The sequence below is a fragment of the Trichoderma citrinoviride genome, assembly GCF_003025115.1.
Source record: "Trichoderma citrinoviride strain TUCIM 6016 unplaced genomic scaffold BBK36scaffold_24, whole genome shotgun sequence".
Lineage (NCBI taxonomy): Eukaryota > Fungi > Ascomycota > Sordariomycetes > Hypocreales > Hypocreaceae > Trichoderma > Trichoderma citrinoviride.
In genome coordinates this window covers 26,348-49,891 of record NW_020194732.1, presented here as the reverse complement: position 1 = coordinate 49,891, position 23,544 = coordinate 26,348, and the positions used below count along the sequence as shown (strand labels likewise).

General features: G+C 46.1%; 7 protein-coding genes across 7 annotated transcripts; 3 read left to right on the top strand and 4 right to left on the bottom strand.

Annotated features, from left to right (window-relative positions):
• Positions 1 to 3: 3 nt before the first annotated feature.
• On the top strand, positions 4 to 1,146 carry BBK36DRAFT_1163695 (GroES-like protein; the record flags this gene model as incomplete). The annotated part of the gene is made up of 1 exon (XM_024894562.1): positions 4 to 1,146. The coding sequence occupies one exon, from the start codon at positions 4 to 6 to the stop codon at positions 1,144 to 1,146; it is 1,143 nt and encodes a 380-aa protein (XP_024745025.1).
• Positions 1,147 to 1,695: 549 nt separating this feature from the next.
• Positions 1,696 to 3,052, bottom strand: BBK36DRAFT_1131179 (FMN-linked oxidoreductase; the record flags this gene model as incomplete). The annotated part of the gene is made up of 3 exons (XM_024891932.1): positions 1,696 to 2,058; positions 2,131 to 2,798; positions 2,875 to 3,052. 3 exons carry the CDS (start codon positions 3,050 to 3,052, stop codon positions 1,696 to 1,698), a joined length of 1,209 nt encoding a protein of 402 aa, XP_024745024.1.
• A 1,393-nt stretch (positions 3,053 to 4,445) lies between these two features.
• BBK36DRAFT_1145461 (S-adenosyl-L-methionine-dependent methyltransferase) lies at positions 4,446 to 5,431 on the bottom strand (the record flags this gene model as incomplete). The annotated part of the gene is made up of 2 exons (XM_024893756.1): positions 4,446 to 5,178; positions 5,250 to 5,431. The coding sequence occupies 2 exons, from the start codon at positions 5,429 to 5,431 to the stop codon at positions 4,446 to 4,448; spliced, it is 915 nt and encodes a 304-aa protein (XP_024745023.1).
• A 732-nt stretch (positions 5,432 to 6,163) lies between these two features.
• BBK36DRAFT_1131140 (cytochrome P450) lies at positions 6,164 to 7,854 on the top strand (the record flags this gene model as incomplete). Its single annotated transcript, XM_024891925.1, has 3 exons — positions 6,164 to 6,754; positions 6,854 to 7,379; positions 7,439 to 7,854. 3 exons carry the CDS (start codon positions 6,164 to 6,166, stop codon positions 7,852 to 7,854), a joined length of 1,533 nt encoding a protein of 510 aa, XP_024745022.1.
• A 1,698-nt stretch (positions 7,855 to 9,552) lies between these two features.
• Positions 9,553 to 11,381, bottom strand: BBK36DRAFT_1173228 (hypothetical protein; the record flags this gene model as incomplete). Its single annotated transcript, XM_024895841.1, has 2 exons — positions 9,553 to 11,094; positions 11,367 to 11,381. The coding sequence occupies 2 exons, from the start codon at positions 11,379 to 11,381 to the stop codon at positions 9,553 to 9,555; spliced, it is 1,557 nt and encodes a 518-aa protein (XP_024745021.1).
• A 4,482-nt stretch (positions 11,382 to 15,863) lies between these two features.
• BBK36DRAFT_24244 (hypothetical protein) lies at positions 15,864 to 16,465 on the bottom strand (the record flags this gene model as incomplete). The annotated part of the gene is made up of 3 exons (XM_024897983.1): positions 15,864 to 15,906; positions 15,936 to 16,024; positions 16,058 to 16,465. The coding sequence occupies 3 exons, from the start codon at positions 16,463 to 16,465 to the stop codon at positions 15,864 to 15,866; spliced, it is 540 nt and encodes a 179-aa protein (XP_024745020.1).
• A 672-nt stretch (positions 16,466 to 17,137) lies between these two features.
• Positions 17,138 to 19,237, top strand: BBK36DRAFT_1131143 (carbohydrate-binding module family 24 protein; the record flags this gene model as incomplete). The annotated part of the gene is made up of 4 exons (XM_024891926.1): positions 17,138 to 17,287; positions 17,396 to 17,812; positions 17,867 to 19,002; positions 19,057 to 19,237. 4 exons carry the CDS (start codon positions 17,138 to 17,140, stop codon positions 19,235 to 19,237), a joined length of 1,884 nt encoding a protein of 627 aa, XP_024745019.1.
• Positions 19,238 to 23,544: the final 4,307 nt, after the last annotated feature.

Sequence of the window (23,544 nt, the reverse complement as noted above, 5' to 3'; positions counted from 1 at the left end):
ACAATGACTGCCATCAATGTGCTTCCGCAGACTCAGCGGGCATTGAAGATTGTCGGGCCCAATGCCGTCTCTGTGAACTCTTCCGCCCCTCTGCCAGATATTGAGCCAACAGACATCCTTGTCCGGGTCATCTGTGTCTCTATCAACCCGGTCGATGGCAAAGCAGCAGACATGTCACCACAGCTCGGAGCTACGAGCGGCACCGACTTCTCTGGTGTTGTCGTCGCTCTTGGCGCAGATGTCGAGGCGGATGATTGGAGGGAACGAAACAACATGAATTCCGTCAAGATTGGAGACCGTGTGTTTGGAGGAGTCTTTGGCAACGACCCGCTGAGACCTCATAATGGCGCGTTCGCCGACTATGTTGCGGTCCCGGCACGCCTTGTCTGGCACATCCCGGATGGTATAGACTTTGCAACCGCCGCAACTATGGGTGCCGCGATTGCTACGGTCGGGTTGTCACTGTTCAACTACTTGGGACTTCCGCTGCCATCCAAGACGAGCAGCAATGGCGCTTCCAGCAACAAGCCGGCAGTTCTGGTGTACGGTGGAGGCACGGGTACCGGTTCCATGGCCATCCAGGTTTTGAGAGAGGCTGGACTGCCAGTCATCACGACATGCTCGGCTGCCTCTTCCAAACACGTTCTTCAGCTAGGGGCTGAGGCTTGGTTCGACTACAAGTCACCCACCTGCGGCGCTGATATCCGAGAGCATACCAATGACTCTCTTGCTTTTGCGTTGGACTGCATTACGGACACTGTGTCTATGGGAATTTGCTATGAAGCACTGGGCTCTGCTGGCGGACGATACGTCGCTCTGGATGCCTTCCCTGTTCGAGGTCACACGCGTCGCAGCGTGATACCGGAGTGGGTTTGCACACCTACACAGTTTGGCAAGGCCATTCGCTGGACACCCCCCTATGATCTTGAGCCCCGACCATATGATCTCAAATGCGCTGAGCTCTGGTACGTGGTTGCGCAAAGGTTGATTGACCAGGGTCTCATTGCGCCTCATCCGCTGGAAAAGAGAAGCGGCGGACTGGCTGCTGTTCCTGAGGGTATGGAGGAGGTGCGAAGAGGTCAAATCAAGGGAAAGAAATTGGTTTATACTATTGTTGACAGCGAGCCTATTGCTGCGTCGGCTTAAAGAGTTCTGTGTACTATTCCATAGCGGCACGTTCGTTCAGGGTATATGGTATGCATCGCCTGGACAGAATGCATTATAAATTAAAACTTGTGAATTAGATCTCTTATAAGCTTTTGTTCAATTAATAACAGAAAAATAATCTATAGGTAATCTTTTCAGGGCGGGCTTGCTCATAGTATGTACCTTCAGTACTTGGGTATTACGCAGGCCCAGCGATCAATGTTTTTTCTGTTTGCCGGGTCGGTCACTTTCTATGTTTACCACAGAAGGGCAGCTGATTATAACAGCAAGGATTCGCTACTGACGATCATTCAGAAAGAAGTCTAAAAGAAGAAGTCTTATTATGGCAGCTCTATTGTCAAAGTTACAATCTCGCCTCGCGTGTACCAAGTTCCACTTGCAGCGTCCAACTGTTCTGCTTCATCCCAGCATCTCTCCCCTGCCTGAACACGGAATTCCGATATTTCTACGTCTGTGTCTTCGACATATTTCTGAGATGCCCCAAATACCATGCCTATGGAAAGATCAGCATCATGTCCCGCTTGAACTTTAACAGAAGTTACGCACATTATCCATATGCACATTAAGGGCAGTAATGCCCATTTGTCGGATGAGCCAGGGGGCTTCAATTCTTGGTGAGTAGAGCGTCGCATCAGAGTCCTTGACTTCGTGATTGAAGATGACAGTCTTGGGAAGCAGAGGATTCACAGCGGCTGGGCGAACAATTCCTACCATTGAGCAGGTTCCATTGGCGACAGCTTTCTCAATGCCTTCGCGGCGACGGAACCCCCCGGTTAAGAGTAGCGGAACGTCTGGGAACTTCGATGCAACAATTTTCGCAAAATCTATAAAGTAAGCGTCGCTGGTGTTTGCGTCTGCCATAGCGCTAGCCTTCGGAGGACCAAGGAACATCTGTACCAGAAAGGTGGCATTGTTAGACGTTAGACCGAACAAAGAGCAATCAGCCTGGGAAGAGAAACTGACAAGTGGGTTTTCAAACGTCCCGCCACTGATCTCAATGAAATCGACACCGGCTGATGTGACGAGCTCTAGCTGACGAACTCTATCCGCCAAAACTTCCGGAAACCGGGAGTCCACCGAATTGATTGTAACGCCTACGCAGAATGAGCTCGGCACTTCTGACCGAATCGCGGCGATGATATCGAGAAGAAACTTGGCTCTTTTCTCCGTAGAGCCTCCATAAGCATCCGAGCGTCGATTTGTCCTCTCGGTAAGAAACGCGTCGATCAGATAGCCATGTGCAGCATGAATTTCGATGCCCGCGAAGCCGCTTCGGTGGGCGAGACGTGCTGCACGAGCGAACTGCTGGGTGATTGCCCGGATCTCTGCTATTCCCAGCTCTCGCGGTTTTCCGAAGGCAATGGCAGCGACAGCTTTGGGGATAATACCATCGCCCATATGAAGGCCAATCGAGGTCGGGGCCACATTCTTCGAAAAGTATCCATGCGTCCCGGCCCCTATTGGGCATTGTCGACCCGGATGATTGAGTTGCACCAAAGTCGGTGTTCCGTGTTGCTTACACACGCTTGCCCAGGGCTCCCACGACGCCACAATAGCATCGTCACTGGCTCGTGAATCAACCGCGAGGTCGTTGGCCGTGCCGAGATATCTGTCATCAACCTGGACATTTCCTGTAGTGTACAGTAGTTAGCAAGGCTATCTCTTCTCTCGATCTAGCTGAACACAGTTTCTCCAGTAGATGCATACCGGTGATGATCATGCCCCAACCGCCCTTGGCCCAATGCTGGTAGACGTTGCGAATCTTATCCTCTGGCAGAGATTTAGCCGTCGCAATTCCCTCTGACATGGAAGCTTTCACGAGTCGATTCGGCAATGTCAGACCACATCGCAGCGTTATTGGTTGGGAAACGTGCGATTGTGCCATGGTGTCGATTCTGCCGCATTCAATAAGAGGTTCAGATTCTCTCACGGTGAGATTCTCTTGCTGCACGTCCACATGAACGCAATGGTATCTAGAACAATGACGACATCACCTGCAAGACAGGCTCAACATTAGCAGGCACACTGCGCAAGATATGCCATTGGAGACATATTGCTCGATATGCATGGCCCAGTATGAGCCGGGGGCATTGAACAAGTTGCTCGGGTTAGCAAACACGGCAGACTTCGCCAAGTACGACTCCGCTACCTCTCTTACGGGGACTGCAGGGCTAGGCAAGTGTGCCCCCAACGCTCTGACATGTCAATTTGCCCTCGTGCAGGGTTCGAAGGATCATGTCTCTCCGAGAAACAGGTTACTGCATTAGCCCATGCCGGGGACTTAGTAGTATATACTGTAGAAGAAGGATGTCCCCCACAATATTCCGTGCGTCGATTGTTCGTATCCTGACAACGGTTTCAGCTGGACAACTCCACAACATGACCCGGGGCTCCGCGAAGCCAAGAACTCGGGTGCTGCAAGTAGTACTACGTAGTACTACTCGTACATGCTTCGTACGCGTCAATTCGCTCCGCCCACCTTGTGGGTACTGTGTCATATCAGCCTGTAAATAGCCCCATCAGGTGGTAGCCTTTGATCGGACAGAGTAGGTATGCGATAATGGCAGAATCGACATGCGACTTTGAGAGGCAGAACGGCTGGATCAAGGGGAAACTCTCCGGTAGCTGAAAGAATCATGCGACTTACGATAACCACAGTGTTAGAAGTCTGATTCTAGTAGTAAGAGTCGATTGTCGCCAGGTACCCTGTATTAATCTGCGCCGCACTGGACTAAGCAACTGTAGATACCAAGCTTCTCCTTCTACCCAATAATCAGATCTTTGTGCAACTATCGTGGATTTTGAGAAGACAGTAACGTAGACTCGTAATGATAATTTTCCTTCTGTTTGGAAGCTAGTCACTAGTATACATTATATCATAGTACCTAGTGGCTTCGTTGATATCCTAGCCACAAGTACATAAATCACTGATATAGAAGAGATTCGCAGACAGTGAATAACTAAATATAAGGTATCTTGAAAATAATCCTTTTATACCCTCAATTCTAGGAGGAACAAGCGGCACATTAAAAGCATCCTACGAAAGCGGTCTTTCGCACGCGAAAGGCATAGAATTTGAGCTTGTCAAGGATGCAACCCTTTAGTGAGACATTGGAGGACTGGAATGCAGAAAGAGGCAAAACGAAAAAGATGGTAATGAAACAAAATAGCCACAAGCTCAAATATCAGAAGACTAGTATCTTATCGAAGTCTGAGAGCTTCCAATCCATAACATTATTGATAATATCATAGACTCACTTTTCCAGCATGTGCAGCAGCTACTTGCTTTTGGGATTCTCAATCTTTTCCCCGGGCTTCGTTGCAGTAATCGCAACGAATCTCCATCGTGATCTGCCAGCATATCCGCTCCTAGCACAGATCATGTTGATGAAGCTTTTCTCGTTTCCAAACAGCCTGAAGAAGAGATAAGGGACCATAACGAGCGAGTAAAACAGGCGCAAGATTGGCAGGATATTTGGTTGCCAGTCCCGTACTTCAACGTCGACGAAACCGGCCTCTTCCAGAAGATTTTTGAAATAACCCTCGCTTGCGGCCTCATTCGTTGGCATGACCGTATAGTCGTTGACCATTTTCAACTCCTGAGTCAGTCTGTCGTTGGGGTCGTCGTGCTCAGCAGCCGTCTTGCGCTCAACCTCGACCATGGCGATCCTGCCGCCTGGCCGCACTACTCTGAAAAAGCCTGCCATTGCTTTCTTCGGATCGACAGCGTGACCAAACGCCTGCATGGTGTAGACACCGTCGAAAGATTCACTGGCGAGGCGATCGAGGTGATGGTAGTCCATCTTCTCCACCGACATCATTTCCTTTGACAAGCCTGCCTCCTTCGCGGCCTTACGGGCATCTTCAATCGCCCAGTCGATGATATCAATGCCTAAGACGCGCAGTCCATGTTGAGCCATGTACCGTGCAACGTGGCCAACTCCACAACCTGCATCTAGAATATGAGATCCCTTAGGGAGAGCTAAGATTTCCATCAACTTTTGCTCCATGCTATGTCCCGGTGGCACAAGTGTGAGCTTTTCGGTTGTTCTACCACAGAAGCCATCGGCTTGGAGGCTTACCGACGAAGTTTGGACCCCAGCGGAAAAGGCCAGTAGGTATCTTTGTCCCAGTAGCCAAAATGCTGTGTCCCACCCATAATCACTTGGTAGACAATGCGCGAATCCCATGATTCGTAGTAGGCTCGCAGAGCCACATTGTCCGTCATAATGGCCTCTGCTTCGGTTGTTTGAGTGGAAGACATGATGTCGAGATTGTCTATTGAGTCGTCTTGCAGATGAATAACGCAGCAACGCTTGCCCACTTTCTTCTCTCTTACGGCTTTTTTTTTTGCTTTTGACTTTTTCTGTCCTCCTTGGATAAAGGCTGAGTACTCAGCAGTATATCCTACGACGCCAGTCTGGTATGCGACCAGGGAGAGAGTAACTGTGCCGTGATTCCAGGGTGCCCCAGAGCTTACTGTCAATTAGCAACGTGAGATGGAATTTTCCGTGTCTGAGCACCCGCAATCCTTGGCCGAAGGATCGGAGACATGACAAGGATGCTATGCTTATGGCTAGTGTACAAGTTGCCTATGCATCACATATTCCATGGTGCATGTAAGTGCATATGATCTGACAGTTAGGCTGAGCTCCGGAATATGCCCCACCGTGAGATCGAGGCTCCAGGGCACATATCCCGGATATCTCATCCTTGCCCGGTGTCATGCCTTAGCTGTACTTGAATCAGACAATGATCTGAGGAACTTACGATTTTACTGTCCGATAAAGCCCTTCAAACGGATGAAAGGAGGCCATATCAGGACTGAGTTGCTTTGTCCTGGAGAATGAGACATTGTTTTCCTCTCTAAACAACTGCGTGGTAGATTGTTCAAGTTCACTGAGTTCAAGTACGAGGTATAGTGCTGCAGTTCCGGACGTTTCGTCCGCTCTCAGGATCCTCACATCAGAAGCAGGAGCATACTCTCGCCGCAACCATGTTGTTGTACGAGTACGTCAACAGCTTGGGCGGCTCGCACACGGTCACATTAGCGGCCCTGGGCGTGAGCGTCTTGGTCGTTCTATTCACCAGACTTTTTAGCGAGGGCACGAAGGGGGCCGAAGCTGGCTGCAAGCCTGTGACCCGTGTCAGGCAATGGGAGCCTTTCTTCGGGCTGGACATGGTGTATAGCCAGCTGCAAGCTCTAAAGCGCAACTACTACCTGGATTGGCTAAGGAATCTGCACAAGGGCAAGCCGAAGACATTTGCCATCACGTTCATGGGAGTCAAGCAGATTTGTACCATTGAGGGTGAAAACCTCAAGGCCATCCAAGCAACAAACTTCAAGGACTTCGGACTGGAGCCCATGCGCCGAAAGACCAAAGGTGCGATGCCATTTGCCGACAAAGGTATTAGCACAACAGATGGAAAGAACTGGGAGTTTGCTCGATTTCTTGTGAAGCCTTTCTTCTACAGAGAGGTGTACGCTAGCATTGACCGAATCGACCCTTACGTCCAGAAATTTTTCGCCCTTCTGCCAGAGGAAGATGGCGTTACGTTCGACATTCAGCCTCTGATTCAGCGATGGGTAAGTCTTTGCCCTTCCCATTCTCCATTCTCTCCTCACGATGCGTTTTATACTCGGTGGCTGTTGGGTTACTGTTGCCAGTGTCTAACACCGACCCAGTTCCTCGACTTGACAAGCGAATTCATCTTTGGAAAGACTATGGATTCTATGACCTACCCCGATCGTGCCAACATCACTTGGACAATGCTGGACGTTCTCCGAGGCGGTCGACTTCGTATTCAAATGTATAAGTTCCTCTGGGCCTTTAACTGGAACTGGTGGCTCAAGGCAGTTTACGAAGTCCATGATTTCGTCAACGTGCACATTCGAAGCACATATAAGGAGCTCGAAGAGCGCGAACAGCGTATCAAGGACGGGCTCCCGGTTGGCCCCGAGCGTGTTGATCTTCTGTGGTACATGGCCACACACGTAAGGGATGAAGAGGAACTGAGGTCCCAGCTTTGTTTGGTGTTCGTTCCAAATAACGACACTACTTCCATTTTCATCAGCAACTGCATCTGGCACCTGGCTCGCGACCCAGAAGCGTGGCAGAAGCTGCGCAAGGAAGTCCTTGACTACGGTGATCAGCCCATCACGTTCGAATCTTTGCGAAGCATGCCCTATCTGAATGGGGTTCTAAATGAGAGTAAGAAGCCTTCCTTTCTTCTGCTACGGTGCGATATTGGTCTGACCACTTTTATGTAGCACATCGACTGACCCCCAACAACATCGTCCAAGTCCGCGCCTGCCTCAACGATTCGGTCTTGCCTCTAGGAGGCGGTCCTGATGGCAAATCGCCATTATACGTGAACAAGGGCGACCTTGTATCGGTTACAAAGACCGTCATGTACCGTGATCCAGACGTTTGGGGCCCCGACGTTGACGTGTTCCGACCGGAGCGATTCTTTGGCCTTCGCGGCAATTGGAACTTCTTGCCTTTTGGCGGCGGTCCCCGTCGATGCCCTGCGCAGATGATGGTCCAGACCGAGTCAGCCTATATGCTGTTCCAGTTAGCAAAGAGGTATTCGAGCCTCGAGTGTCGTGATCCTGAGCCATACACTGCCGTAATGAGGATTGGGCCGTCCAATATCAACGGCGTAAAGATTGCTTTTTACAAATGATGGAAAGTCTCCCATGGCAACGGAATCGGAGCTCTCGGAAGGATTCACAGATCCAGAATCTTCTTAGTTTAACCAATATCTCCTATTATACAGTTCATCATGACGCGTTGAGCCATTCTTGCAAAATATGACATCTGCGCTTAACACTTAAGCCCCTGTTTCCAGCAGTTGTCTCGTCACTGATATAGCTTCTTAAACTTGTTAAATTCTCATACGCGGCCACTTTCGCAAGGGAACCCTCTCCTGAATGCCCCTATAACGTTTGAGGAAGCCGCAAGCTATAATGACGATGATATTCTCACGTGGATATCCCCCGTTTGGTGTCGCAGTGGCCTTGCCATCTATGTTGGCGTGAGTTGGACATCTGCCCACTCTATAAGGTCTGTTTAGGCAATGACGCATTCGTTCGATCTGGCTTCGTTATGGCCCGTGAAGCTGGAGCTCATTCCCGCATTTACCATGTACGATGTACTACTATCTTGCAATGCTATCCTCCACGTACTAACATAGAACTAAGGCCCCGGCGGAGGGGGGTTTGGTTATGAACAAGGGTGTGGAATTGATTACGATAATGCTCCATTGAACCGACACAATAAGCTCGTGTGTTGGGTTTGTAGCAATAATGGCTATTCATTGGACGACAAGGTATGACACCAAGGAGGTGCTTGTCTGTAAAGGGCAGACTGAGCATGAGACAACCGCTTTGTCAAGCCTTACAACTATGAAACATGAGCATCTGGATACGGAGGTATCTATCACCTCGCGTGGATTACTATTAAGCGTGTCCTCACAAATGAATCCAGCTTGGGATATGAAGAAAGCTGTTGATTCCATACCATTAATCCCATGCAACGTCCATGCGCGCCAAGCGAGGATGACACCGATTCCAATAGTCTTCCAAATTGAATCGCTAGCTTGAATTATCTCAATCAACCATCGGCGACTTTTCCAATTCCGGGACTTGTCAGTCATCCTGTCATACATTTATGGAACTACATCTCCAACATGGTGATAACGATCCATGTGGTGATAAATGTGGGATGATCTCCTTTGTACGCCTTGCAACCCCCTTACCTGATTCATGTACCATTATACACCTGGCATTTGGCATAATCGTAGATACTTGTCCAGCCTTGAATTCTTTGCTGTGGCATATTCGGCTTCCATGTTCCTTTGGCACTCACTCACATGGTATTAGGTACTCCGCCGTATCCTTCAATCATCTGCTCCAATCCCTTGCGGCTTAATCAGGGTACATCGTACATATTCCCGCATCTCCAGTACACCTCGGACACATTTCGCAGGTCAGCATTGCTGGGATGATGGTTAATAATGCACTACAATGTCATCGACGATTCTCGACGCTCAACCTGTTTCTCGGTTGCAGCATTGCTATTATAATTCTGAGTCCAGGTGACGGGGACTGTCAAGTTCGCTTTCGGCTCGGAAGATTGAACGGCAAAGACAACTGATGGCATCTATTGGTATCCTGAGTTATTTAAGATGTCAATGTCTAGCGTATAGTGCACCCGTAGCTGAACGAAGCAGCCCTGGCGATAACCGCCGGGAAATCGAAACATTGGGGTCGGCCACGATGACATTGCAGGTGCATCACTTGATGAGTGGTCCCATCCATCCCCCCAGGTTTGCCAGGTTAATACGGAGTACAGAGTACAGCTAACGTGTATCGCCGTGGACTTAAGCGACTATGCGCCGCTTCTGGAGCCCCTGCTCCATGATATCGCAACACAGCGTCAGCGCGGAATAGCCAGCCGATGCAATAACCTGGTCAGTTTCCCTGTCTCCCCTCATCATTGCCCCGATGTACGCTTCCGCGCAGGAGCAGAAGAGGAACTCGCGTGCCGACGTGGCCCCCGCTGAGGTTCGTACTCGTCGCTCGAGAACCGTGACGTACGCCTGGATTGTCCCTTGGAGTTGCCGCCAGCTTGCGCCGTTGACTGCCGGGAAGAAGCTGTCCTCGAGCTCGCTGATCATGTCAAGGCAAAGGGCTAGAATAGCATGCCACTGCAACGTGGCAAAATGCCCTTGGCCGTATATCCGAAGAGCTGTTAAAGCGTCTGAAGCAGCAGACGCGGCCGAGGCGCCTGTAGAACTGGTGGAATTGGCGGCCATGGCGGTCATGCTGTCAGCGGTGGGGATGGCTTCGTCAAGCCCACTGGTCGGAGGAGGCGCTGCCGTTGAGCCGGGCAACTGGCTGGCCAAAAGCAGCATTGAAACCTCCATCCGCACTCTGCGAGAAAAGTAGTATGCAGGATTCGCCGTGGAAGAAGCAGCAAACTTGGCGTGCGGTGCGAGCACAAACGGCAGCGTGAAGGCGTCCAGCAGCTTGAGCTGAAAGACTGTGGGCTTCTTCTGCAAAGTCAACAACCTCTGAATCCCTGCACAGTAGACCGCCCTCAGCTCAGCCGAGAGCCGGTGTGTGTCTTCAAAGGACTTGGCAGCCCCTGGAGAATGCACTACGTGTAAGATCTGCAGCCGTAGGCGTTGCGTCTGCGCCAGGATGACCAGTGGGTTCGTCCTCGGCAATCCGTAATCCATGAAAAAGCTCGTGAGAGAGGCGGATGACCCCGGATCAGCTTCGGCACCGGTCGTGTCGTCGTCTGCAAATTCTGACGGGGGCGCGCAGTCGTAGCTTTCTGGAGAGATCGGGGCTGGGAGACCATGGTCAAGGGACAGCTGTAGGGATAATTCCAGCATTGTCGCCCACAGCCGCCGACGAAGCTCGACCTCTCGGGCCGGCATGTCTGGATCGACAGTGGTGGGATCACGATGCAATCCCATCTGCATCGCTACTCGGGTTAGGTCATGGTCCCCAGGAGACCACAGTGAGCCGGTCGAGGCCGTGTTGATCGGGCCTGTGTGCCGTGACAGCGCCAGTAAACAGATGACTTGTGCAGTGTTTGTGTCTGCTCGGGACCCTGCCATTATCTTCCGCGCCAGCCACTGCTTCCCGTAAGCGACCCATTGCTTTGCCTGTTCTCTCAGACTGCTGCCGTCCTGTCGCTGATCGGGGGGAGCATCAACCGCAGCGTCGAGGTCGGGGCAGACGAAGGCGCCCAGGGCGATGCATATCACCAGCTTGCACAGAAACACCTGATCAAGATCCGGCGGGCAGTTGGAAGGAGACCCGGCCCAAAATCGTCTGTAATCATGGCGAAACCCCGGAACATGCAAGATGCGCAGCACCGACTCATAGGTGGTTAGATATGCATCCAGCAGCTTATCACAGGTCTTCTGCGGTGGAAGCAGCTTTTTCACCGCATGAACAGAGAGATCGGGGTTCACTGTCCAGTTCAGCGCCATGCCGGACGCCGTAGGCCTTTTTGCTCTTGTCTGACGCTCGAGCTTGACAAATCTTTCTATAAGCGGCCGCAATGACTCGTCTCTCGGTTGAAGTACTATCGGCCCATTGGAGCTTCTCAGCCCATGCAGTACAAATCGCAGTCTTTCGCACTTGTTGATGGCTTCTTCCCAGCAATTGGCGAACTGACTGTGAGCAGCGTCATTGGGAGCGCTCCTTGGTTCCGGATCTAACATCGAGTTCGCCGAGGTCCAAGATGTATGGTCGTCGCTCTGTGTCGATAAGTGCCCGGAAACAGCGGTAGACACATCCGAAAAGGCCCCAGCGTTCGCCTCTGGGAACGGATCACCGGTTGAATGCGCAGGAGCAGAGCTGGAAAATGTGTCTTCAAGACCTAGGAAGGTTGCAAGGCTTGTGTCATCATCACGCAACTGCGTTCTTGTAGTGGTCGTCGTGTCAATGGAGAACAGATCGAGATGTCCGGAATCGCCGTCCTCGAAAAGCGAATGTTGTTTGTTTGACTGGGCATATCCAAGTTGGGAAAGCCCGGTATGTACGTTGTTGTTAGCATGACGGTTGTTGTTGTATGCAAATGGCTGGAAGTGAGTGTTGTTGTAGATGCATCGGGTGTTTGGAAGCTTCCTGCATGGGCCACAGGGCGTCGCACTGTCACATCTGATCTTTCTCCGTCGGCACTCGATACACGCCGTGACCGGACGCCGTCGTTTGTAGGTGGTGCCTGAGTCCATCTAAAGATGATTTACTGAGTTTGATGAAAGATGTTGAAGCAAGACAGTAACCTTGTAGCTGCATCATTGCGTTGCTGGTAGGCAGTAATATATTTATAGGCAGCTCTTCTTGGAAATTCCCCGATCGCGTGCATTGACGAAGGATCGAACATGCACAGCCACTAAGGCCGTTTCGATGTCGATGAAGTCCTGCAAAATCTCTACAAAAGCCCCGAAAAGAGATAGAAGATGCCGCTGATTATCGATAGACGTCTATTACAAGGAATGGTGACTATCGATCCAGCACCTACTGCAATACTATATTGTCAGCGCACGGAGTAGTATACAAGCAGCTGTTCGTGACTGTTTAACAATGCCCATGGATTCTTGGGTTATGAAGGCCCAAGTGCTGACGAGAATACGCAACGCAAAGTGCCGATCCCTGGCTTGCCCAGCATATCCCTCTCGACTACTCCACAAGAGGTAGGTCTTACTGCTTTGAAGCTCCTCTTTTCTTTGGAATCACCTGCATATCGACGGCTACATGTGTGAAGTATATCGTTGACGCATTGTATTGCGCGCGCCATCACTTGCTCTCATGCAACTGTTTCTATAACGATGGAGATTGATATAAACCATCTTTAGGCGCATGTCGCCTTTGCACAAAGGGAAACCAACTTTGTCCCTCACGAGTTAATAAACTAAGCTTCGTAGCCACCGTTTGCCTTGCCCTTCTCTGCAGATACCTACTATCTTGAGAGTCAGAATTTAGTGCTGATATAATCTGTGCTGTCATTTCGATACGAGTTCTTGTTCTGGATATAGTACGTTACAGCTACTAATAGCACAGCTTAGCCATGCAAACAGCATTACAGAGCGTTGACTCGGCTCTTGCGAGTTTAGACGACCTTTACAAAGTATAGAGTAGGGATGCTACGAAATTATGCGCTACGCCCTAATATCATACATACCGTTTCCTTCGAGACTAAGGTAATTGGGGAGACGGGACGCAACGTGCCTCGAGATCTACTGGGAGATGTTTTCTTTTCGGCTTCTAGAAGGTAACTAGTTGCAGATTACTGACCGTATCGCACGATGCGACTGCGAAGGTGACTGAAAAGAGGGCGAAAATAACCATTGCCAGGCACCAGTCGAGCATGTCTATCACATTTGTCAGGAAGACTGAAAACTTTTGATCATGGCCTAGAGGTTGCTGCAATTCGACGTTTGTAATGAACAGGGCTGACAAATGTGGCATCATTGTCACCAAGTTCCTTGATGGCCTATTGTGCCTAGTTAGACGGGTTTGCAGAGTGTAGGGCTGAAGTATGCGTACGTAACAGAAATGATCTGGTCCTCTGCCATAGTAGACTTGAAATCGAACTATAACATGGACAGACATGGAGCAGTGCCTTTCCACTGCTCTCGCTCTTTGATTACTCGAAGAGCGAATGGAAATGAGCCGTTACTTCTCTGAGGATATTGACTGCGACCTTTCGATAAAGGTGATGCTTATCTAAGCAACAGCGACACATCCATATCAGCTACCGTTGCATGCTGAAAGTTTCCAGCAGTTGCGTTTTGACATGCACTGCGATCACTTGCGAGCCTTCATCCAACCAAAAATGAGTTCAATAATAGGGCTGTATTCTCTTCAGTAACGTAAAGATGATGCTGTTTTCATAAGGAGAGAGACCAAGACGTGACATCAAAATGGCTATGTAGCATAACCAAACCTTGGCGAGAGAGGACAGCCCAGTATATAGGGACAACATCTCTGCTTTCTACTGATATATGCATTAGGAATATGGCGGCTGTAACCCGGCAACTGGATTTTGCTCTGAAGGGTTGGGAACCGCTCTGCGTGAATTTAGTAGATCATTTGCAGCCAGATAGCATACCAAAATGTTTGCACAATGACAATGGTCCCATTTCCGCTGACTTTGGAGTTATCGCAAGGCGCTGCCTATGGTTTATACACCGAAAGACAGACAATATTACCATTCGCCCTATCAGAGCGGACAGTTGACTCTTATAAGACAGTTGTAGTATGATTAATATCCTCGCCCCAGTAAAGTGAGTGTGTAGGTTGTATGACATATAACAGCAATATCTGGCAGCTGCTTCGTCTTGAGAAAAGATAACATTAGCATCTCAATACATCTGCGAAGGCATCGAAGCTTCTGATCACGTTGGCCTCACCAGAATGAACGCTAATGGGCCTCCGCTTCATCATGAATCCTCACATATACAAGAAACTCTATTCTATTCTATGCATAAGCAGCACGTTACATGGGGTTAGATGATACCACTACCAGGAAAGTGGACTACTAGCTGCTAGAAGGGATAGAACGATGCAGTGATGAAGGCATACTGACGTATATGATGGAGGACATCAACATCGCATATCAATATCTCCAACGATTGTATTTTCTGCTTGGTATAAATTGGGCGTCTAATAGAAAGCTCTACCTTGCGTTTGTCTGTTTCATTGCATGTGCCTATGTTGTAGCCCCCTGATATCCTATTACCAAAGGCTGTCAATATTATTTCCTGTTTTACAAACTTATATTGCTTCGTTTAAAGCGCATTCCAACTGCAGACCAGCATTCGACCTACTTTCGTAGCGCCGTGATATATTGCCATCTGCGCTCTTTGCTCCATACGCCTATGACAGCATGGCTCGTTCGCGCGATTCGGTCCAATTACGGCCATATGAGCATTGATGATAATGCAGAGGCAATCCCAAGCAGTTATTAGACGCGTTACTCTCGGATATTCCAATTAAGTAGTAATACAGACGACGTGATGGACCACGGGCTACCTTCAGGTCTCGGAGAGACTTAGGCCCGAAAGTAATACCATCTTAATCCAGAGAAAGAGGGCTAGTTCGGTGCTACTTGGTGGAGCGGCTTGGTCAATAGACGAATGACTTGTATGAGGCCGTGCTTGAGTCTCTATATGGCCAATTCGATTGGATGATACGAAACAGGTAGCTCGACAGCTCGTACGATCCCTGCGGCTTCCGTAGACTGCCAAAGGCTGAACAGGATACGAATCACCTCACTGGGAACTCCGTATATCTGGTTTGTTTCCTATGGCTTTTTCTTTTTTCGCTCCTTACGCGCTGCTCAAACTTTAAATTAGCTACATGAAGCGGAGGGCAAGAATTGCTCAGGAATCGCCGTAGAATCGAAGTATACTAGCAGAATGTAGTTTATTCTTCATCCAGCTCATTGGCCAACTACTTGCAGACATAGTTCTAGATCTCCTCTGGCTCAGGCAGCAATACAACCCCAGGCAGATGCAGAAGTCTGCCGCGGTATATTTCTGTGAGCTTCTCAGCGTTGCAGTGTGTAAGGTTACATGCCGTCGGAATATATGCCGCCCTGAGTCTCGTCTCTCCAAGTTTCTTCGCAGTCAATAAGTTCCATTCAGGCAGAATTAAGCATGATGCGGGCTGGATGGAGTATCACACTCAGCGTAGCATTGCTAACAGCGGTGACTCGGGCCGTGAAGAAACATGGAACCCTACGGGATAGAAATCGTCCCCTACGGAAGTCCGATCAGACGCGCTCTGTATGCCGAGGTTGATCATGATCCGGGTTTCCAAACGAATGACACCAATCGACTAAGCAGGAGAAATGTCTTGCAGTATTGAGCACTGCTGAGAGCCAGTACATGCAGTCCAGTCCTTGTTCTATTAACCGGTGTTGGCTGCGGGCTGTTTGAAGCACCAGCTCTAACTCGTCCGGGTTCAATATTGCTGCCGAACGGGTTTGCTTATCCGGTCCGTCGGGCTCATCCGCTATTCTCCATAAATTGCCACGGAATTGACGGGAGTTTTTTGAGCGGGGTTCACAGTCACGCGGGGTGCAGGACACCATCTTCACCTGCAGCAGAAGCGGCAAGCCGACTACATGTCGACTGCTTATAGTACGTATTTTATTGCGTGGGCCTTAAGCGCGGCTTCTAATGAGGTTGATAAGGTGGGTTGAGCGGCTATAGACAGGTTGAAGGAGTTTGCTTACCGTTTACTAGGTAGACACGTAGTAGTAGTAGTACGCATTCCGGAGGCGCTTGACTGTAAAAGGAAGGCGGCAGACGAGGATAATTGAAGCTGTAGAGAGGTTGTTCAATGTTAGGAACATACTAATAGCATTGACGTTGCGTTGCCAGCAATGCAACTCCATAGCGCTAGTTCTCTATGCGCAAGGGTGAAATTGCGGGGGATCAACTCAGCTGATGTCTTCTCCTTACATACAGCAAACCCGCCTTTACGATCGCTGGCTTTGTTGCAGATCCGGACGCCATAACCGTTGCGGGGAGCCGGGAAATGCATGGGTGGCGGAGGAGTTTGGGGACCTTTGGAGCTTACAACTTGGAAGCCGCCGTGGGACACGAGTGAACGCCGGCCATTGAGACGAAGGGAGAGACTTGGCTGTTTCTTCGGCCACCGCAGTAAGTCCTCCATGTTTGAATTGACTGACATCTGGTTTGCCCATTGAGCTCCAGAGCTGTGTTGCTTTCTGCTTCCCACGCTACCTCCACGACCGTACATCTCAAAGCGAGGCAGGATCCGTGGTCCGGCTGGACTGCAGCGACGCTTGCCGCTCGACGGATCATCGCCCACTTTCCATGGAGCTCGGTTCAATGCTCGGCGCTTTAGCTGCAAGATCCCAAGGCGTAGAGGAGAAGCTTATGGCAATAAAGAAGCTTAATTTACTGTATTTGTAGACATTACTCTAAACTCACCACCAGTAGTATCGGGCCACGGCTAGCCGGTTCCAGTTCAAAGCCCCGTCCATCCACCAGTAGGTATGCTTGTGCCTGCGCTAAAGCACGCGGAGGAGGCCCTTGTTAGCGAGCATCCTATTTGCTCTTGGCGTTGAGATATAGTCCCTCCTCGCTGTCACCACACTCTTCCTCCAAACGGCCGAAGAGCAGCATCTCGGCATTCTACGCAGGAGCCCAGGTCGGACCGATCTCGACGCGCTTCCATCTTTCTCAGGCCTGCGTATCCATATCGGCTCCTACGAGGACCATCTGCCGACTTTCTATCATCAACTGCCTGATCATGCGGCGCCAATGGCGGTCCTGAGCCGCCATCTGCCTGAGACGAAGCATATAAAGATGCCGCCTGAGGCCTGACTCCGATCCATGTCTCCAAGCCAACGGGTCGACCAAGCCCACCCGCCCCGTCTATCCACATAGCATCAGCTCCAATCCCGCCATGTTGGGCGTTGTCCGCCGCCTCGGGCTCGGCGCCCTTGTCGCCGCAGCTCTCTCCTCCCTCGTGGCCGCCGCGCCTGCCAACGTCGCCGTCCGCTCACTCGAGGAACGGGCCAGCAGCGCAGACAGGCTTGTATTCTGCCACTTTATGGTGTGTTGGGCCGTCCTACTATGGACCGGGGGTTATCCGAGCACCATCCATAGTCATCCTCATAGCACACTCAGGAACATCAAGACTAACATACCGGCATCGATATAGATTGGAATATGTGGCGATCGCACCTCGAGCAGTGACTATGACGACGATATGCAGCGCGCCAAGGCCGCGGGCATCGATGCCTTTGCGCTGAACATTGGCGTCGATGGGTACACGGACCAGCAGCTCGGCTATGCGTACGACGCCGCCGACCGCGCCGGGATGAAGGTCTTCATCTCCTTCGACTTCAACTGGTGGAGTCCCGGCAACGCGGCGGGCGTTGGCCAGAAGATTGCCCAGTATGCGTCGCGGCCCGCACAGCTCTACGTCGACAACCGACCCTTTGCGTCGTCGTTTGCCGGCGACGGCCTCGACGTGAATGCGCTGCGCAGCGCGGCCGGAAGCAACGTGTACTTTGTGCCCAACTTCCACCCCGGACAGTCCTCCCCCTCCACCATCGACGGCGCCCTGAACTGGATGGTAAGTACAAGCGCCGTGACTCGAGGGATGCTCATATACTGACGCGCTGCACAGGCCTGGGACAACGACGGAAACAACAAGGCTCCCAAGCCCGGCCACAACGTCACCGTGGCCGACGGCGACAACTCGTACCGCAGCTGGCTGGCCGGCAAGCCCTACCTGGCCCCCGTCTCGCCCTGGTTCTTCACTCACTTCGGCCCCGAGGTCTCGTACAGCAAAAACTGGGTCTTCCCGGGCGGATCGCTCATCTACGACCGCTGGCGCGAGGTGCTGGCCCAGGGCTTCCAGATGGTCGAGCTCATCACCTGGAATGATTACGGCGAGAGCCATTATCTCGGGCCTCTCAAAAGTCGACACTATGATGATGGGAACTCAAAATGGACCAACGACATGCCGCACGACGGGTTCCTGGACCTGTCGAAGCCGTTTATCGCGGCGTACAAGAACCGGGACACGGACGTGACAAAGTACATCCAGGATGAACAGCTCGTGTACTGGTACCGCAGACACCTGAAAGCGTTGGACTGCGACGCGACAGACACGACGTCGAACCGGCCCGCGAACAACGGCAGCGGCAACTACTTCATGGGCCGGCCCGACGGGTGGCAGACGATGGACGACACGGTGTACGTGGTGGCGCTGCTCAAGTCGGCGGGCACTGTGACGGTGACGTCGGGCGGCGTGACGCAGACGTTCCAGGGCATTGCCGGGGCCAACCTGTTTGAGGTGCCGGCCAACCTTGGCCAGCAAAAGTTCGCGCTGTCCCGCAACGGGCAGACCGTCTTCAGCAGCACGTCGCTGATGGACATTGCCAACGTGTGCCCGTGCGGCATCTACAACTTCAACCCGTACGTTGGAACGGTGCCCGCCGGCTTTGACGACCCGCTGGGGGCTGACGGCCTTGTTTCCCTGACGATCGGACTGCACGTCACGACCTGTCAGGCCAAGCCCTCGCTGGGGACGAACCCGCCCATCACGTCCGGCCCCGCCTCCTCGGTGCCCGTTTCCACCACTCGCTCCACCTCTCCGCCCGGATCCACGACCCGCTTCTCGTCGACGCCGGTTTCGTCTCGCTCCAGCTCTTCTACGCCGCCGGTCAGCACGCCGCCGCCTGGCCAAGTCTGTGTGGCCGGCACGGTTGCTGACGGCCAGTCGGGCAACTATATTGGCCTCTGCAATTTCAGCTGCAAGTGAGTTGACCCATGTCCCATCGCGTTGTCTCTATCTCAGCTAACGTTTGCCAGCTTCGGCTACTGCCCTCCCGGTCCTTGCAAGTGCACTGCCTATGGCGCTCCGGTTAACCCACCGGCGACCAATGGGCGCAACGGATGTCCCTTGCCTGGAGAGGATGATAGCTATCTGGGCCTCTGCAGCTTCAGCTGCAATCACAACTATTGTCCCCCAACGGCGTGCCAATACTGCTAAGCGCAGTTTTGCTGGGCTCCAGCTAAGGCACCGACCCGGAGGGTGCACCAGTGGTCCGTTGAGTATGACGAGAGGTTCGATTGGGAGAGGCAGTTGCTATATATTGTAAATACACATTGTACATAGTCATACGTGCTTGGATATATATGCAATGAACTGTCTTCCCAAACAAGAAGTGGAAGGATTGCGATCTTAAGGCGTGTGATGTTAGTGCATAGAGTGCGATAGCTGACATTTTTTTGCTCTACGGACCGTGGAGTTGCCTTTATGGCAAGGCTTATCGCTACTAGTTTCCATTCCAATCAAGGAGACGGGGAAAAACACCATGGAGCCATACGCCCTAAGCTTTAATAGCAGTTTGTTTATTTGTTTGTTTATTTTATATTAACATCTATAATAAATATTAAAGTCTCCTTAAGGAGTAAAGTAGACGGCCTAAGCTAGCTATATACTAAATATATAAAATATACTAGATATAAGACTACTTAAGGCATATAAGCATAATATAAAGAAAATAAAAGAGTATAATATATAGATTAATATAAAAGCCCTTAGTTATTTTCTTCCTCCTTTTAACCTTATAATACTAATTATATATTAAGTAGCTTATTTAGGCTAGATAATAATAATTAGGTTAATAAAGGATTAAAAAGGCTAATAAAAATATATATAGCTACTCTTTTTTCTTTTAATATTACTAGTTTATATTTATAGTTTAGTTAAAGTAAAAGAAAGGACTATTAGCAGGCTATTATATTATTCCTTTTTAGCTATAGTAAGCAGGCTATAGCTATATATATATTTAATAAAAATAGCTATTATTAAAGGCATTTTATCCTTTAAAAGGAGGCATATCTGTAATAAACCGGCGTTCCTATAATTAGTAAGAACACGTGTTTCTTAAGGGACAAACTGTTTAAGTAAATAGCTCTAATTAAGAGAGCTATTTAAGTTTATATTAGCAGAAAGTTAGGTTAAGTCTTAGGCATAGTAAACAGTTATATAGCTAGTAGATTATAATAAACTAATTCTAATTTAATTACTATATTAATAACTGTCTACTTAAACTATCTAAATAAGTATTATAAATAAATCCTTATATAGCTAGTTATTCTATCTAGATTATTTAATATTTAAATAATCCTATTCCTAGATTATTTATATAAGAGATAATCTATCCCTTAGATTATTAAAGGATTTAATAATCTATTCTTAATTAGCTAATCAGTCTAATATTTATCTAGTACTATCTGCTAAAGGTAGTCCTTAGTTATAACTATAAGTGTTAGGTTATAATAATATCCTTTAAGATATTAATAACCTTATAAGGTTTTACTTATTTTAAAAAGTTTTAAAAAGTATAGTAGCCTTAAAGGCTAAGTAAGAATGCAGTTATACTCTTTTTAAAGTAAAAGAGGTAAAGAAGGGCATAAGTAAATTTAAAGTAATAGAAGATATAATATATATAATAAACTGGCATTCTTATAATTAGTAAGAACATATATTTCTTAAGGGATAAACTGTTTAAGTAAATAGCTTTAATTAAGAGAGCTATTTAGGTTTATATTAGCAGAAAGTTAGGTTAGGTCTTAAGCATAGTAAACAGTTATATAGCTAGTAGATTATAATAAACTAATTCTAATCTAATTACTATATTAATAACTATCTACCTAAACTATTTAAATAAGTATTATAAATAAATCCTTATATAGCTAGTTATCCTATCTAGATTATTTAATATTTAAATAATCCTATTCCTAGATTATTTATATAAGAGATAATCTATCCTTTAGATTATTAAAGGATTTAATAATCTATTCTTAATTAGCTAATTAGTCTAATATTTATCTAGTACTATTTACTAAAGGTAGTCCTTAATTATAACTATAAGTGTTAGGTTATAATATAATATCCCTCTCTTATAGGCCTTATCCTTAAGGCCTTGCCTAGTATTCCTATATAATCTTATAAGTGCCCTGCTCTTTAATAAGTGCATTTTTTATCTCTTTATTTTATTTTATTTATATACTAACTTACTTTTAATAATAATAAAGAGAGTAAGAAAAAGTCTTTATTTAAAAATAAAAAAGCATAAAAGTCTTTTTAATTTTATTATTTATAGCGCTAAGAAAATAAATAAGTATTATTCCTTTTATATTTTTAAAGACTTTAAAGAATGTCTTTTATCTACTGTTAATTTATTATATTATTCTAAATATATATAACTAAATAAATCTTACTATAATATTTAAGGTCTTACTACTAATTAGCTTAACTAAGTATCTGCTTAGCATTTCTATCTAAAAGAAGAGCTTAAGTCTACTAAAGATACTTTTGCTAAAGTAGCTATAAAGGTATTATAACTTTAAAAATAAAAATAATTATAGTATAAGCAGATATATTATGCTATTATATAAGGTATTATAGATTTAGAAAAGCTAGATTATATTAAGCATAAAGAGGCAGAGGCCTTTTATTAAGTAATAGCATCTATGCCTAATTTAATAAATTCTAATATCCTAGCTTCTTTTATTAACCTTATTAATTAGTCTTAATTTAAGTTAGATCTTTTTTTATTAACCTTTATAAGTTTAACTGCTAATAAAAATTATTAACTAAGGCCTTTAAGTGTTTAAGATACTTAATAGATTCTTAAGTATTATTAGCTTTATTATAATTTTTCTATTTTATAAGATATTTTAGCTATTAGGTTTCTTTATTAAATTTTATTTAAAGTATTTATTTAACTTTATATTTAAGTTCTTTACTTTTAATTATAATTTTATTATAAATAATTTCGCCTGTTTCTTTATTTACTACTGCTTTTTTAAGTAGTAATATATAGAAAATATTATATATACTTTATTCTTATTATCCTTTTTTAAGCAGGAGGTTAAGTTTATAGTTAACTTCTTTAATTTATTTTAAAACTTTATATAGTCTAAGTTTCTTAAAGTTAAGCTTATTACTTAGCTAATTTATTTTAATATTTAGTTATTTTTCTCTATATATATACTAAAGTAAGTAAACTATATCTCTTTCTTAAAGAATTAGTCCTTTAATTCTTCTTTAATTTATATACTTACTTATTCTTTTTTATATAAATTTAAGTTATATTCTTATTTTATTATATAGTTTCTTTAGTTAATCTGCTATAATAATTACTTTTTCTGCATTTTTACCTTGCCTTAAAGGTTAAAATGCTTTTAGTTTAAATCTATAGTTTATATAAAATAGAGATTTCCTTATTAATTCTACTAGTATACTATTATATAAGATTTATACTATTAGTAAGTATTTAACCTAGTTATTTTATTTAAGGTTAATATAGTATTATAAGTATATTTTAATAATTTAGTTAATCCTTTTTATTTATTTATTTATTTATAAATAATAAGCAGTATTAACTTTATAGTTTAATCTAAATCTAGCTATAAGTAATTACTAAAATTTTAAGATAAATATTAATCCTTTATTAAAAATAATTTTATTTAGTAGTTTATAGTTAGTATAAATATATTTTTAAAACTAGTATGCTAAGTCTTTAGCTATACTACTTTCTTTAGCTAGGATAAAGTAGCTTATTTTTATTAGTTAATTAACTATTATAAAAATGCTATTTTAAGTTTTTCCTATTATTAATTCCTTTAAAAGTAAAAGCTTAATAATATAGTTAAATAAGATTAATTCCTAAGGCTATATTAAAACCTATAAGGGTTATAACTTTCTATAAGGAAAATAGCGTCTTGCTTTTACTTATTTATATATAATATATTTTAAAATAACCTTTTAAACTATTTTCTTAATACTATTAAATTTATAGTATTATTAAACTTACTAAGTGGTTTTTCTTATTTCTTAATATCTATATATTAAGTATATATAAATTATCTTAACTACTTTCTTTTATAGTTTATTTAATACTTAGATAAGTCTATTTATTATTAAGTAACCCTTCTTTATAAAGGTACCTTCTAGAAACTATTCTTTAGTCTAGTTCTTAATATATTCTTTAATATTATTAATAATTAGATTGTCTTTTTTAATTATAAATATAGTGTTTACTATTTTTAGTACTAGGTTTCTGTCTTTATTATACTATAGTACTTATACTTATATATCTAGGATTTCTTAAAAATAGTCTAGTCTCTTACTAAGTATATTAGCTTTACTATTTTCTATTCTTTTATAATACTTAATAATTAAGTTAAATTCTAATAAGCGTTTATAATACCTAACTTATCTTTATAAGAGTTTCTATATTATAGTAAAGTAAGTAATATTCCTATAATCTATAAGGATTATTA